The sequence below is a fragment of the Nomascus leucogenys genome, chromosome 15 (assembly GCF_006542625.1).
Source record: "Nomascus leucogenys isolate Asia chromosome 15, Asia_NLE_v1, whole genome shotgun sequence".
NCBI lineage: Eukaryota > Metazoa > Chordata > Mammalia > Primates > Hylobatidae > Nomascus > Nomascus leucogenys.
The window spans coordinates 67302339-67319342 of NC_044395.1; the positions used below are offsets into that span (position 1 = coordinate 67302339).

At 46.6% G+C, this 17004-nt stretch overlaps 1 protein-coding gene across 1 annotated transcript; it reads right to left on the bottom strand.

The window, feature by feature from the left end:
* Positions 1-6536: 6536 nt before the first annotated feature.
* On the bottom strand, positions 6537-16722 carry HPX (hemopexin). The gene is made up of 10 exons (XM_003254857.2): positions 16622-16722; positions 16410-16471; positions 16215-16286; positions 15913-16034; positions 14108-14261; positions 13193-13405; positions 12799-12930; positions 7351-7481; positions 7105-7267; positions 6537-6965 (listed from the first exon to the last, which is right to left on the bottom strand). Exons 1-10 carry the CDS (start codon positions 16702-16704, stop codon positions 6706-6708), a joined length of 1392 nt encoding a protein of 463 aa, XP_003254905.2. The 5' UTR covers positions 16705-16722; the 3' UTR covers positions 6537-6705.
* Between the last annotated feature and the right edge of the window lie 282 nt (positions 16723-17004).

The window sequence follows — 17004 nt, forward strand, 5'->3', positions numbered from 1 at the left end:
GGCTCAGATTCCTCCCGCCTCAGCCCCCGTAGTACCTGGACCACAGGCGTGTGCCACCGCGCCTGACTTTTTGTATTTTAGTAGAGATGGGGTCTCACTGTGTGGGAGGCCAAGGTGGGTAGATCAACTGAGGCCAGGAGTTCGAAAACAGCCTGGTCCACATGGTGAAATCTCATCTCTATTAAAAACACAAAAAAATTAGCTGGGCATGGTGGCAGGCACCTGTAGTCCCAGCTACTTGGAAGGCTGAGGCAGGAGAATTACTTGCACCCAGGAGGCGGAGGCTGCAGTGAACCGAGATCATGCCACTGCACTCCAGCCTGGGCAGCAGAGTGAAACTCCATCTCAAATAAATAAATAAATAAATAAATAAATAAATAAATAAATAGTGTATGGCACTTCTCCCCCTACACTCTCTTGCTTCTGATCAGCCATGTGGGATGCCTGCTCCCACTTTGCTTTCTGCCATGAGTAAAAGCTCCCTGAGGACCCCCTGGAAGCCAAGCAGATGCTGGTACCATGTTTCCTGTATAGCCTGCAGAACTGTGAGCCAATTAAACCTCTTTTCTGTTTTTTTTTTTTTTGAGACAGAGTCTCACTCTGTCCCCCAGGCTGGAGTGCAGTGGTGCAATCTCAGCTCACTGCAAGCTCTGCCGCCTCGGTTCACACCATTCTCCTGCCTCAGCCTCCCGAGTAGCTGGGACTACAGGCGCCCACCGCCATGCCCAGCTAATTTTGTGTATTTTTAGTAGAGATGGGTTTTCACCGTGTTAGCCAGGATGGTCTCGATCTCCTGACCTCGTGATCCACCCGCCTTGGCCTCCCAAAGTGCTGGGATTACAGGAGTGAGCCACCGTGCCCGGCCCTAAACCTCTTTTCTTTATAAATTGCCCCATCTTAAGTATTTATTTATAGCAACACAAGAACAGCCTAACACAGGTGTGATAGTGGAGAATGGCATAAGATGAAATAGGAAGGTGGGAAAGTGCCAGATCAAGGAGGGCGTTATATGCTGAGCTAAGGGTTTGACCTTTATTTTAAGGGCAATGGAAAAGCATGGAAGGGTTTGAAGCAGGAGAGGGGCATGTTCACACTCGCATTTTAGAAGATTGCTTTCAGCTCCTGAGGAAGGATAGGAGAAAAGCAAAATTGGAAGAATGTAGACCAGTTAGGAAGCAAGAGACCAGGTTAAAGATGATGATGGCTTGGACTCTGGTGGTGGGACTAGGGATGGAGAAAATTGCATGGGTTTGATAAATATTCAAGAGGTAGAATTCCCATACATCAGTGATCAATTGGTTGATTAGCTATGGAATTGTAGATTTAAAAAATGACATCCAGATTTATTTTTGAGAAAATGAAAAAAGAATCCAGAAGTATCACCCGTTTACAGATAGCCCACCAAAATATTTGTCTTCCCAATCTCATTGAGCAGGAAGGCTTCAGTATTCAGGGAAATCTCTTCAGGTACGAAGGACATAGATTGCATGATGAGGTTGAAGGGAAGAGTCTAATTAGCTAGGGATGCCCATGTGCAGTTCACAAGGGCATCTTTTTCCTTATGTATTTGACCCACAGGTAGTCTTCTTGAATTCTTGATCTCTTCTGAGGTCTGCAAAGTCTCCTGACCAATGGGGAATCAACCTGTGCCTTTCACCCATCCTTTCTCTACTGTAATCTCTTCCCTCTTCTGATGCTTTCTATGGTGTGGGAGCAACCAATGAATAGCCTATGAGCCACCTCAGATGCTGCATTTGGTTCTGACCAGTGTGGGTTCCTCTGAGGCAGCAGACTTTGAAAATTATTACCTTGGACCTATCCGGAAAAAATTGAATTATATTAGCAAAAAATTGAATTGAATTAGCAAATCCATCTAGAGTCACTTACCAAGAGTAGTGGCTTTCTGCTGTTTGGTTTGGTAGTTTAGCTAATTAGCATTACTAGGCAGTTGGCACCCAAGTCACCTATATGAAAGTATAGAGCTTTCATCTCTATTAAAAGTAAAGACACTTCTGGAATGAAGGCAGCTTTATCCTCCACTATATATAAGTACTGCTTCGGTATTGCAATTTTTCTTATGATTGATCTGACACACCTCTTTTCTTCTTGATGGCAGTTTTCATTTGGAAAATCTATAAGGAATAAAGTCTTCCCACATGCTACATGAAGTGGAATTCCTAAGTCAAAGACCTGGCAAAAACTTTCTCAATCCAATACCCTTCTTCAACAGAACTATTCTTTTGTTTGTTTATTATGAAGACATGTGGGTCTCACTATGTTGCCCCAGCAGGTCAGGAACTCCTGCACTCAAGCAATCTTCCCACTTTGGTCTCACAAAGTGCTGGGATTACAGGGGTGAGCAGCCAAGCCTGGTTCAACAGGACTATTCCAACAACTACCTAGAAGAGTATAGGGTGAGAAGAGAAAAGGACTGAGAACTGAACTCTGGAATGCCAGTGTTTAGGAGCCAGCACAGAAAAAGACAGTCAAGAAGACAGTCTTTTTGGGGTATGGGAGGGGCAGGGATGGAAGGGAATGGGGAGTTGTTGATCAAAGGGTATAGTGTTCCCCGGTAGACAGGAGGAATAAGTTTTGAGATCTGTTGAATAGCAAAAAGGCTAAAGTCAATAGCAATGTATTGTATATTTCAAAATAACGAGAATAAATTTCAAAAGTCTCACCGTAAAAAATTATAGGTAGGTGAGGTGAGGGATATGCTAATTAGATTAATTAATCTTTCCACATTGCATACATATATCAAAACATCACATTGTACCCCATAAATGTATATTGTGATTTCCGATCAAAAATAATAATAAAAAAAGGAAATTGAAAAATAAAATGAAATTCTCTGGTAAAATGAATCTCTCAGGCAAAAGAAAATATTCTGTTTTGCTTTTAATAAAAAGATGGTAGAGACTTGAACATTGGGTGTAAACTACTAAAAGATATCAGTAGATATGATGAATTTGAAAAAAAAGAAAAAAGATGAGAGATCGGGAGATCCTGGAGGTGATGAGAGAGGGTGGGATGAAAGGCTCACGTAGGAAAATTGGACACCTTACCTTTACAGACTGAAGGGAGAGGGGTGAGGAGAGGGGTGCATGTAGGGCAAAAGGTGGGAGTAGAGCAGAGGTTGAGGTATTTAATACCGAGTGATATCAATTTTTTTTTTTTTGAGATGGAGTCTTGCTCTGTCGCCCAGGCTGGAGTGCAATGGCACGGTCTTGGCTCACTGCAACCTCCGCTTCCCAGGTTCAAACAATTCTCCTGCCTCAGCCTCCTGAGTAGCTGGGATTACAGGCACCTGCCACCACGCCTGGCTAATTTTTGTATTTTTAGTAGAGACAGGGTTTCACCATGTCAGCCAGGCTGGTCTCGAACTGCTGACCTCGTGATCTGACCACCTTGGCCTCCCAAAGTGCTGGGATTACAGGAATCAGCCACCATGCCTGGCCGATATCAATACTTTTAAACTCTTTAGCTGAGGAAGAGAAGGAGGGTTGGATGGGGAACAAGAAAACCTTCACAAGATAAGTATTATCCCATCATGAACATCTGTTGTTGCCATTATTATCTGCCCAGTAACCCTTCCCCCTTTTGTTGGTAATAGCACATCTGTTTTCTTTGGAGACCCATCCCCTCCCCACTCTGTCCATGTGGTTCAGATGGGAATCATCGTAGTCCCACAACCCACTTCAGTGGTACGTTCCTAACCCAGGATTGGCCTATCTAAGTTAAAGTGATCAATTCAGAGATAGGCACATGACAAAATTTGAACCAGTGAACAATCAGATCCAGGAATTTTCCTGGAAATATTGGGTAAGACGTGCTGATAGAACATAAGCCTGAGGGACAAGTTGCCACAAGGAAGGATGAACCTTCCTAAGAATGAAGCTAACTCAAAGAAAGCAAAGCAAGGGATGGAGACAGGTGTCTAACAATATCAATTTAACCTGTAGATTTACCTTTTCCATGAAGTTGAAATCTGCCCATAGATTTTTTTAGCTCTTTAAATCAATAAATTCCCTTTTTGCTTGCATCACTTTAAGTTGGATTTTTTTTTTTTTCCACAGCATCTTGCTCTGTCGCCCAGGCTGGAGTGCAGTGGCGTGATCTAGGCTCATGGCAACCTCCGCCTCCCAGGTTCAACTGATTCTCCTGCCTCAGTCTCCCAAGTAGCTGAGATTACAGATGCCTGCCACCACACCTGGCTAGTTTTTTGTATTTTTAGTAGAGACAGGATTTCATCATGTTGGCCAGGCTGGTTTCAAACTCCTGACCTCAAGTGATCCACCCGCCTCGGCTTCCCAAAGTTCAGGGATTACAGGCGTGAGCCACTGTGCCGGCCTAAGTTGGGTTTTATTACATGCAACCAAGAGTTACAATGCATGTGAATACACGTAGCAGATATTGTCTATTGGGGCTCATTCCCACATGCACTTTTCTATATCTTCTCTGCACCGCCAGGGCTGGAAATCTGAAAACCACATTTCTCAGACTCCCTTGTCAGCTTGGCTCCAATTAGGTCTGAAGGGAAGAGAAAGGAAAAAGCCCTTTTGTTTCTGGCAGTGCCTCTGGCACCATCAGCAGCAGTGGTTCCTGCCTAGTGAAAGTGGAGGTGGTTGCATAGCATCAGCAATACAAACCCCAATAGCATCAGTAGCTGGTGCAGATTCATGGGCTCCAGCTTCTTGATCTTTGGGTGATAACTTTTCTCCTATTTGCTCCTCTAAATCCAGATTGGTAGTAGCTTCCCGATTTTGGGGTAACTGCTTTCCCTGGTTATGTGTCTCCAAACCTTCTTGCAACTTTGTAACAAACTCCTTGCATTAAATCTTTCTCTACTTGGATATCTAGAGTGGTTTCTGTATTCTTATTGAACAATGATTGATACAACAGACATTCTTATTTGCATATCATATATATCACACACACACAAGAAGCTGAGAGGTTAAATTTCTCAAATCTAAGCAGAAAGTGGCTTGGCTGGGATTGGAGCTCAGACATGTCTGATTTTAAAGTTCTCAAACTTTCTCTGACCTACAGTTGGTTTTTGTTGTTGATTTCTTTTTTTTCTTTAATAGCTGGATGAAATAGAGGTTAAAGGGGGAAAAGAAATAAAAGTATTGTCAAGAAAGTTGTTCAAATAATTATTTTTTAAAAAAATAGAGACAGGTTTCCTCTGTCACCCGGGCTGGAATGCAGTGATGCAATCATAGCTTACTGTGGCCTCAAACTTTTGGGTTCAAGTGATCCTCCTGCCTCAGCCTCCTAAGTAGCTGGGACTACAGGCACATGCCAAAACACCCTGCTAATTATTTTTATTGTTTGTAGAGACCAGAGTCTTGCTTTGTTTCCCAGGCTGGTCTCGAACTCCTGGCCTCAAGTGATCCTCCCAATTTGGCCTCCCAAAGCACTGGGATTTAGGCATAAGCCACTGCACCTGGCCCAGATAATCAGTGTTGATGTTTAATTTGGGTGGAAGAAAAATAGCTTTTAGGGAATGGAAGACTGTGACAGTAACAAAGTCAAAGAGCATGAATGTGGGAGTGAAGTGAGGGAGGCAGAAGGATAAGGGGCTGCACTCACAAGAGAGATACTGGAATTTAAGGAATTTCTTCAACAGGTGGAGCAATTGTGAGTGATGAATAGGGTTAAAGTTGTGGCCATAGTAATTGGGTAGCTGGTGTGGGGACATCAGTCTGCAAAAATACAAAAATTAGCCAGGCATGGTGGTATGCGCCTGTAGTCGCAGCTATACAGGAGGCTGAGGCAGGAGGATCGCTTCACCAGTTTATGACCAGAATATAACCAAGCACTGCAACCTCCTTGCCGGTGACATTTGCTGGTCTAGATGGTGCAGATATCCAGGAGGCTAATTGAGTAGGCCAGATCCTCTGTGCCAGCAAAGCTCCTGAGGCTCCAGCAAGACTCCCAAGGGCTGTGTTCTGCAAATGTGCTTCATGGTGCCAGGTCCCTAAATCATTGTTTCTCCCCTCTCTCCAGCTTGCCTCTGACACACAGCTGGTGTACTTCTGTTTCCCCCACTTCAACTTCATTCCACTTGTCATGCCTAACTCATGGCAACCCAAGCCACGAGTGGTGTTACTTGAATTACCCAGAACCATAATTTGAGGTCCCCCAGATTGAAGCTCCTCCCCCACAACTCTGAGCTAATCCTCTTTGCACATGCATAGTTGCCCCAGGCCCTGTTGTTTCTGATGCCTTGCGGCTGGGTTGTGGTCATCTATCAGCAAGTTGAATCAGAGTCCTACCTCCACCTCTTACTTGCTGTATAAACTCAGCTGTTCCTCTTCCGACTCTGGTTCTCTTTCCCCCCACTATGTGTAGATAGTCTGCAAAGAGCTAGTTTATGATCTGGACCTAAGAATCATCTGCGCAGAGATGAGGTTTGCCCCTTAGTCCTCCCCTCCCTTGTTTCTCACAGCCTTGTTTGAGCTCGAGAGCCTCAAAGGAGAAGTTGCTAACTTTTCAACTCAAAGAAAGAAGTAAGATTGTTTCACAGCCAAGGCCCCTTGATTCAAGCGAAGAAGCAATCTGTCTTTATTATGAGGAATTGGGGAGGTGGGGCCAGGCCAGACTCATGTCAGAAGGCCCCTCAGTGAGAAGCGAAGAAGCAATCTGTCTTTATTATGGGGAACTGGGAGGTGGGGCCAGGCCAGACTCATGTCAGAAGGCCCCTCAGTGAGTGCAGCCCAGGAGACTGGTCATGTTCTGGGGCTGCGGAAGGGCCTTGGCTGCGATCAGTTTCTCCACATCACTGTAGCAGTACAAGTTGGGACCATGGATGAGGTACAAGCCGGGACCATTGGCGGAACATGAGTTAGGGCCAAGGGACTTTTCCACACACAAGGCTCCGTCCACCTTCTCATGGGGCCAAGGAAGCTCTGTCCACATGGCTTGAGCTCCTGACTTCAGGTCCAGCCACCATAGCCGCCGTCCTGGGGAGAAGGCACCAAACACAGTATGGCTTCCATATCATGGGGATCCTGACCTAGGCCTTCTCATGCCCTGGTGGGGATCTATGCCACAGACAGGTAGCAGAACAAGCTGCCCTCTAAGCACCCAGAAGCCCCTCACCTGCCATGATATGGAGCCGAGAAGACCCAGGGCAGACAAAGGCCGCATCCACAGAGTCCAGGATAATCCCATGAGGGGTCCCGACTTCCTTCTCCAGCCGCTTCGGATAACCGCTTGCTAGGGTATAGCCTCCCTTTGTCAGGAAGACATATACCTGGGTGCCCTGGAGGACAAAGGACAGTAATCAATACAGAGTTGGATATGCTTGTCCCAGTCTCTACCTCCAGCCTCTCCCCCAATACACACCTGTACCAGATAGAGTTTTTCTTCCCAGGAAAAGGCAGCATCCACTGTTGAAGGACCCTGGGGCCACTGATGAGCAATGGGCCAGCTATGCCAGCCATCCCGGCTGGTGTCCAGACGCCAGTAGTGGGACCCTGTGGAATACCATAGGTTGCTCTAGGGCTGCTGGCAGAAGCCCAGGCAGAGAAGAGGCTAGTGATGAACGCAGAAATGGGTCGTGAGAGGGAGAGAATGCATCCAGAGGCCAAGATGGAAGAGGCCAGGTGAGGAGGAGAAATAGAGCAAGACTTGGTCAGCAATGTTGGACACTGTGCCCTGGTTGGAACTGGAATCAGCAGGTGCCTGAAAGAAAGGCAAGTGTGGAAAACAGTGGCTAAGTTTCCAGGTAAGGCCAACATCATGGGGTCGGCGAGCACTCCCTAAGGATCTCAGGTGTCCATGTGCAGAGATGCGGTTATAGATAATGAGATACAGTGTCCAGAAGTTAAAAAAGAAGCACCGCTTCTGCTGAATGTTCTCACTCTGGCTGTGTTCTCCAGTCCCTCCCTGTGAGGTGGTGGGAGAGTGAAGGAGTAGCTGGGCTGGCACCCCATTTTTCTTCTCCTCTTTTCACAACAACTTATTAAGGAATTATCTAGGCTCCCATTTATCTTTTTTCCTCAATCCTCTTCAATTACACTTCTGTTTCCCTCAACCATTGAAATTGTTCTTATCCAGATTGCTAGTATTCTCCAATTTGCCAAATCTCATGGTCAATTCTCTGTTCTCATCTGACCCTACCTCTCAGGAGCACTTGACTGCTCACTACTTCCTTCTCCTTTAAATGTCTTTTTTTTGGAACTTGGCTTCTGTGACACCTGACTCTCCCAGTATTCCTCTTATCTTTTTTGACTACTCTTTTCTTCAACCTGATATCTAAATATTGGAATACCCTAGTTTGGGCCTCTTCTCTTCTCTCTCTACCTTCACTTTGTTGGTAATCTCACCTAGTCCAGGGGCTTTAAATGCCATCTATGTGCTGATGACTTCCAATCTGTTCTCGTCAGCCCTGACTGACCTCTCCTTTGAGGTTTAGGCTCCAAATCAGCTGCCTACCTGACATGCTTATGGGGTGCCAATAGGCACCCAAAACCTAATTATATCCAAACTGATTTCTGCCCCCCACCAACACACACACTCCCTAGTCTTTCCCATTTTAGAAAACACCACCAGCCACTCAGTTGCCAAGTCCGTGAAAGCTGAGTCATACTTGAAGCCTCTTTTCCCTTCCCTACTCTGACTGATATCATTCATTCATTCATTTATTTAGAGACAGAGTTTCACTCTTGTTCCCCAGGCGGGAGTGCAATGGTGCAATCTCGGCTCACTGCAACCTCCACCTCCCAGGTTCAAGCGATTCTCCTGCCTCAGCCTCCCAAGTAGGCTGAGATTACAGGCATGTGCCACCATTCCAGCTAGTAGAGACGAAGTTTCACCATGTTGGTCAGGCTGGTCTCAAACTCCTGACCTCAGGTGATCCACTCACCTTGGCCTCCCAAAGTGCTAGGATTACAGGCGTGAGCCACCATGCCCGGCCTATCTTATCTATTAGTTAACGCTGTCAGCTTTACCTCCAAAATATATCATGGTGACTCCTCACCACCTCTGCTGCTATCATCCTAGTTCAAGCTGTCATCACCTCTAATTTGGACAACTGCACGAATTGCTAGCTAGATTCCTTGCTTACATGATTGTACCTTTATAATTTATGTTCCACAAAAAGTCAGAGTGATCTTTTATAAAAAATGAGTTAGAATATATCACAGCCCTGCTCAAGACTTTCTGATGACTCCCTTTTATGTTTGAAAACCCTTACCAGGTCTAGGTAACCTGGCCACTGCCTTCCCTGCTCTTTCAAGTCGCCCACCTGCTCTTTCTCTGTGTTCCAGCCTCACCAGGCTTCCTTCTTGATTCCTTGAAGTATGTGCTGCTCACCCTCCCTAAAATGCTTTTCCTCCAGCACATTGTGTGGCTAATTCCTTCTCATCACTGAAGTCTCAGCTCAAAAGTCATTTCTTCAGAAGACAGCCCTCATTCTCCTCACCTCTATCCCACTATCCTGTCTTATTTTCTTTACAACCCTTAATATTACCTAAATGTAGTCTCTTTCTTCCTTTCTCTTTCTTATTGTCCTCTCTCACTTTAGCAGAGCCTAGCAGGGCGGGCATCTCGTCTGCCATGTTGACTACTGTATCTCAGTGCCTAGGAAAATGCCCACTACTTATCAGATATTCAACAAATATTTGTTGAGTAAATACCTAGTGTTCTTGCTGCTACCACATGTTCTCTTATTAGCTCTGTACTGAGTATATAGTGGTGACTGACATATCCACCTTCCCTGGGAGGTTTCCCACTGAAATTACCCTGCTCAGGAACCATATTTATTTTATTTTATTTTATTTATTTTTTTATTTTTTTATTTTATTTTATTTTATTTTTTGAGACGGAGTCTCGCTCTGTCGCCCAGGCTGGAGTGCAGTGGCGCGATCTCAGCTCACTGCAAGCTCCGCCTCCCGGGTTCACGCCATTCTCCTGCCTCAGCCTCTCCGAGTAGCTGGGACTACAGGCGCCCGCCACTACGCCCGGCTAATTTTTTGTATTTTTAGTAGAGACGGGGTTTCACCGTGGTCTCGATCTCCTGACCTCGTGATCCGCCCACCTCGGCCTCCCAAAGTGCTGGGATTACAAGCGTGAGCCACCGCACCCGGCCAGCTACTTTATTTATTTTTTGAGACAGGGTCTCAATCTGTCACCCAGGCTGGATTGCAGAGGCGCAATCATGGTTCACTGCAATCTCTGCCTCCCACACTCAAGCAATCCTCCCACCTCAGCCTCCTAAACAGCTGGGACTACTGGTGCATGTCACCACACCTGGCTCATTTTTTGTATTTTTAGTAGAGATGAGATTTCACCATGTTGCTCAGGCTGGTCTAGAATCCTGGACTCAAGTGATCTGCCTGCCTCGACCTCCCACAGTGCTGGGATTACCTGGCCCAGGGGCCCTATTTTGAGAACCAGAGATATGCTGCTTTGTGCAATGAAGTAAGTGATGAGTCCCCAACCCATTAATGTAGCCAATACATAGGCTGGCAATCAACCACTTTAACGTGGTGTGGTCTGAAAATATGGACTGGACCATTCAGATTCCCTCTCTGGAAATCTTACTAGAAAAAAAGAACAACTGAGGGAGGTACCAGTTGGAACTGAGACTGAAAGATCACGAAGTAGTGAGAAGGTGGAGAGAACATGATGGTCCACGTGGAAGCCAAAGTTGTGAAGAAGCAAAGAGAATAGATGAAAACCTATGAGGGGCCAGGTGTGGTTGCTCATGCCTATAATCCTAGCACTTTGGGAGGCCGAGGCAGGCGGATCACCTGAGGTCAGGAGTTCGAGACCAGCCTGGCCAACATGGTGAAACCCCATCTCTACTAAAAATACAAAAATTAAATTAATCAATAGTACATTGTAACCTAAAAAAAAAATACAAAAATTAGCCAGGCATGGTGGTATGCGCCTGTAGTCCCAGCTATACAGGAGGCTGAGGCAGGAGGATCGCTTGAACCCAGGAGGCAGAGGTTGCAGTGAACCAAGATTGCGCCATTGCACTCCAGCCTGGGCGACAGAGTGAGACTCCATCTCAAACAACAGCAACAACAACAACAACAAAACTATGAGGCAGAGAAAGAAAAAAGATTTACCAGCGAGAGGAGAGGGACTGCCCCATGCTGTAGCTGGGTCATGTTGGAGTTTTTACCAAGATAGTGCATTCTCACCTCAGCTAGGTATATATATATATATGGTTTGTTTTTTTTGTTGTTGTTTTTGTTTTTGTTTTTTTGAGATATGGTCTCACTCTGTCACCCAGGCTGGAGTGCAGTAGCACGATCATGGCTCACTGAAGCCTCGACCTTCCAGGTTCGGGGGGTCCACCTCAGCCTCTGAAGTAGATGGTACTATAGGAACGCACTACCACACCCGCCTAATTTCTATATTTTTTGTAGAGATGAGGTTTTGCCATGTTGCCCAGGCTGGTCTCAAACTCCTAGGCTCAAGCTGCTCAAGCAATCCACCTGCCTCAGCCTCCCAAAGTGCTAGGATTACAGGCGTAAGCCACCACGCCCGGCCTGGGTATTTTTAATATAAGGTGTTCTCTCCATGCTGTGTGCTCTCTCAACAGCTATGGAGCATATATGACATTTTTCATTTAGGAGTTCGGTAGCATTCTCATTATGGCCACGTGGCCTTGAAGTTCTGTGATCTCTAGATGGCTTGGTGTCTCTCTCTATTTCTGTGTGTTTCCTGTGGCCCTGTTTTCACAAGCTCTCACTCACTCTCTCTCTCTTTCTGAATTTCACTTTGTCTGTGTGTCCTCCCAATGGGCTCTCACCATGGCTGCATGTTCTCTTGATACTTATGTTCTTACTATGGCATATGTTCTCAGTTTAATGTTGTATTTTCACTACAGGTGTGTGTTTCATTTTAGCTGTATGTTCTCATTATAGTATGCAGTCCTGCTGTGGAGATTTGTTCTCCATGTGGTGATGTATTTTTCAACAGAACTTGATAGTCATAACTGGTCAAATTTGTCCAAGGGTCAGGAGCCAAAAAAATTTTGTGTGAAAAAATATTTTCACGATTTTATATTCTTACCACTGTCCTAATTATACATATATCTTAGGTTGGATGTGATGTGGTTGCTCACTTCTCTTGGGGATATTCTTAACTGTGCAGCATGACCATTTACTGCCTGACTGAACTCAGAACAGCCCTAGGTATTATTAGATGGCTTTTACCAATTGATGCCACAGGTCAAGGGAGGGGTATCTCCATTGGCTACTCAGAGGAGAAACCTCCACAGGCTAGTGAAGCCAGACTCTAAAGGTCTAAAGTACCCAACACTTCTCAGCTGGTTCTCAGCAATGAGAACATCTCATCCCCAGGCAGTGCTATGCCCAGGGGTCTGGACATAGGAACTAGGAACCTGGAACAAGATGGAGTTCTGAGAATAAATCAGGGGGAGCCAGAGGACTCAGAAAGATATGCAAGAACAAAGGGAGGCAAAGAGGTACAGAGACACATAGAAGTCCAGGGAGCAAGGGAGAGCCTGAGGGCTCAGCAGGGCATTGAGCAAGGAGAACACAAGGAGTCACAGGGGCCTAGAGAGGTCCACAGTGGGCACAGCCATAGAAGTAGATGGTAGACAGACAGATGAAGTTAGGGGCTTGGGCCATGACAGACAAGATTGAGAAATATGCCTCAGAGATGAGGGATGCAGAAGGGCATGCAGAAGGATGGGGACAGAGGGGACAAAATAAGTGACACAGTGATGACAATGGAGAAATGTGTCAAAGATGGTAGATACAAGTAAAAGAGATGTGAGAGCACATTGGGGGAGTTGGGGGCATCTCTCACCACTGAAGGCATAGGTGGCACCATGGTTGTCAGACGTCAGTGCAGACAAGACTAGATGTGGGCTACAGCGCATATACTCAAGGCCATGGTGGGTACCATTCCCATGGCCAGTCCCATTCCTGTGTCCATGGCCTGGAGAGAGAAGTGGGTGAGGGGAACACAGAAGGAGGCCAGAGGTCAGAGTGAGGTCCAAGGTGAAAGAGATGGCTGGGGTTAGTGGGGTGTGGGTTTCCCCATATGAGGGCAATGGGAAAATCCAGAATGGAAATGGGGCTAGATTAAAGGCCAAGGTGTTGCAACACGGAGTTAAGGTGAGAGCTAGGACATGTGAGATCCACAAGCTCAGGGAAAGTGGATGAATTCTGACAGGGCTCAAGTGCTAGGGCTTTCTCACCTCTGCCAGGGCAGGGCATGAAGTAGTCTCGGACATCCCGCGGGTACCTGGGAGGCACTTCTCCCCTGACAGGGTCAAAGCGCAGGAATTGGTTACCCTGGAAGCAGTAGTAGCGGCCCAGCCATCTCAGGGCAGAGGAGCAGTTGCCAACAGCTGGCCAGGAACGCTCCTTCATGGTTCCCGTAGCCAAGTCCCAGAACCACTCACGGTCACCTTTGTCCAATCAATCAACAGGCATTTGGTGAGACCGGGTTATGCCTTCCTTTGTGCTTTCTCTGGGTCCCAGGATGGGCCAGATAATGGTATTGACCACACGGAGCTCACAGCCATCAGAGAGATGGCTAAAGGAGGGTGATCATAGACCAAACTTCAGCAGCAAAACACACAGGATTAGCTCAGCAAAGACAGTGAGGAGAGTCAGGGAAAACTTCCCAGGGAAGATGATACTTAAACTGAAATCTGAAGTAGGAGTTAAAAGGCACACAAGGAGAGATGGAACCCCAGAGAGAGGAAAGATTCCAAAGCATGAAGCAAACTGAGCATACAGAGAATAGCGTAGGGTTTCCGGAGCTTAGTGTTAAGGTAAAGGTATAATAAAAGTCAAAGCTGAAGGGCCAATAGGGATTTGGCCATGGAGAGCCTTGTATGTAAGACTAAAGAGGGTAGATTTGTCCTAAGGTCATGGGGAACAATGAGGGACTATTCACACAGAATTACACACAGTTGCCTTCACCAGAATGACTTCCTCTCCTTCCCTCACGTGACCTCTAGACCATAAGTGGCTTCTCTATTTCCCTTCCTTAAAAAGCCACATAGTGGCTCCACCACCACCATCACTACCACTATCACCATCACTACTGGCATCACTACCAACCCACCACTACTCCAGGTTCTTGGATTCCAGCCTGGACTGACCTTGGAAGAAGAGGACGCCTTCAGCTTGACATTCTCCACGGTGACACTCCACAGCTGCATCCAGTGGGGATGGGATTCCAGGAAATTCATCTTGGAGCAACTTTGGGTATCCTTTCTCCTTCTTTTCAGGAGGGTATACCCAGACTTTGTCCCCCTGCATTCAAAAGTACTCTCTTTTTGACTGTGCATCCCCAGACACTGCCACTCTGCATTTACACACATTTTTTATCTATTGTGCTTATACAATATCCTCCTGTGGCCCTACACATTCTCAGTCCATCTGTGGACAACAGTGTGCTGTCCTTTCGCGCAATACACACCCTCAGTTTGTGCAAATCCAGTCACTATTACTATAACACACACGCCTCTAGCTCTGTACCCAGACACTCCCATGGCACATTTATCTGCAACACCATCAGTGTTGACAAACATACCCACAAATGTTCATCCTGCAATCATCCATACATTATTTCTTCATTCATTTCTTCATTTATTTATTCATTCATTCATTCAAGAAACAGTCACTGAATAACTACTATATGCCAGGCATTGTGAGAGGCACTGAGGATGACAAGACTCTGTCTTTCACTTCAGGAAGTTCACTGTACAAAAGCAGAAAGGGCTCCTACAATCCTAGCCATGCAACTACCAAGGTGTAGTGTAAAGAGTGCACTGAGAATATAGACAGAGTGCCTAAGTCTGCCTAGAGAAGTTGTGGAAGGTTTCACAACAAAGAGGAAGCACTGGGCCCAAGAGCTGAAAAATCAGCAGGAATTTTCCAGGTTGACAAATGAGGAAAGTGTGTTACCAGCAGAGGGAGCAGCACGCAGAGCCCAAACATGAGGAAGCAGTGTGCTCCAACGTCATGTAGACTCCTATGGCTGGCACACAGTGAATGTGGCAGGGGAGGAGATAAACCTGAGAAGATAACCAAGGCCCAGATCATGAGACCCTGTGTGCACTTGGTTTGTAGTAATCAGGCACATTTTGGGGTCATTTACTGAAACAGGAAACACAAGAGGAAAGGTTGGTTTGTACAGAAGATGCAAAGCTTAGTTTGGGGGATGCTGAATTTTAGGTGCCTATGGAACATATAATTGGAAAGAGATGTCTGGAGCTCAGAAAGTAGGTCTAGATCCAGTGTCCACAGCATAGATATTCCTCAGAGCCATGGTGATGGCTGAGATCACTGAGGGAAGGTATATGGAAAGGCTAGGATGGATCCCCAAGGAACATTAGGGAACTGGTTGAGATAGAATGAGACATTTGAGAAGAGAGAGAAAAGAAGCAGGAAGGAAAACAAAGCCGACAGTCAGGACTTCCCCAACCACACAGCACCTTTGGCAAGGTAGGAGAAGGCACCCCTTCCTCTGAGCAGACACAGCATGGGTCACATGGGACTTGGTGAGCACAGCAGACTAGATTTCATGCTCCACATGCTCTTCTAGCCAGGTGCCATTGTGTTGGGAACAACTTGCCCTCCCCTATGAAAAGGACTTCATACAGGGTCATGGAAGCCAAGGGAAGAAATTGCCAGGGAAAAAAAGGATGGCCAGCAGTGTGAGGTACAGCAGAGTGGTGTAGAACTAAGACTAGGACTGAAGAACAGCCACTGGATGGTGCACCTGCCAGGCCCACATGCATGCACACTCCCTTAGCCCGAGTTTTTACAGGAAAGGAGGTCACATGGGAAAGAAATCTGCTACCTATTGCTATGGGCTCCATGCCAACGCCATTTGGGGGAAGGGTCCCCAGTGTTGATTCCAGCCCTTTCTAGTCTGGCCCTGATTTTGGCCCAGCAGTACCTTGATCAGAAAGACACTGTTGTGACCATGACGGAATGCAGCATCCACAGGGCTGGGGAAATTCTTCCATCTCTCTGAGATTAACTCACGGTCCCATTTGTGACTCTTCCACACAAACTCCCCTGAAAAAACCCACACTCACTGAGGGGCCCAATGAGAAACCTTTGACCTACTGAGATAGCTTGAGAGAAGCTGTCAGTGATATCATCAGATAATTCCTAAGACCTCCCACAGACAGGGACACCCTTTGTGAAGGAGAGTAAGTCTAAGGTCCGAAACACCCTAACCTCAGTCCCTCCTACCTTTAAAAAACAGCATGGTTCCACTGTCATCCAGGGTGGTGGCATCAAGGCTCCAGCCATCTGAGCAGCGTTCTGGGGTGGAGGTAGGGAGATGGCAAAGTAAAAAAAAAAAAAAAAAAAAAAAAAAAACAGAAGGTGATAAAATGCAGAGACACAACCAGACAGATAGACAGACTTAGGGAGTCAGGGCCTCACCAGTCACGTCTGGGTCTGGCTTGGTCGTCTCGCCTTCAGCAACATTCCCATGGGCACTAGTCCTAGGGAGAACAAAATAGATATCTTAGTCCATTGGGACCAATCCCTTTCCCACAGCGCCTGACCCCAAATTTGACCGAGACCTAAAAACTGGCCCTACCTTACCCTAGCCCAGAACTCAATCCTTCACTTCTAGTCCCAGCTTTACTCACGGAGGAAGAGGGTTGGCAATGGCCAGAGACCAGCACAGGCTCCACAACCCCAGTGCAACGGGTGCTCCCAGTGCCCTAGCCATGCTGAGCTGCAGAGTCCACAGGACAGCTCTGGGCGACCAGTTGAACTCCCTATATAGAGTTGGCAGCAGCACCACCCCCACCTCCAACTCTACTGGGAATGTGCTGTCTCCCAGGACTAAGCCAATATTGGCTGATTACATCACTGCAAATAAGGTCAGGGTCTGGACAGAAATCTGAATCCAAGACTCCCTTTTCCCAGCAGCTGCTCCCCAACCCCCTTCAGCAATTTTCAAGCAGTGACTGGGCTACACTGCTGATGTCCAGCTGTGACTCTCACACTGGCAATGGGTCCAGACATC

Coding starts and splice junctions, on each gene's coding strand:
- HPX (XM_003254857.2), bottom strand. CDS start 16,704: ATGGCTAGGGCACTGGGAGCACCCGTTGCACTGGGGTTGTGGAGCCTG. Junction 14,262..15,912: donor ACAGTGTCTTTCTGATCAAG/GTACTGCTGGGC, acceptor TTTTGAATGCAG/GGGGACAAAGTCTGGGTATA. Junction 12,931..13,192: donor CATGCCCTGCCCTGGCAGAG/GTGAGAAAGCCC, acceptor TTCTCTCTCCAG/GCCATGGACACAGGAATGGG.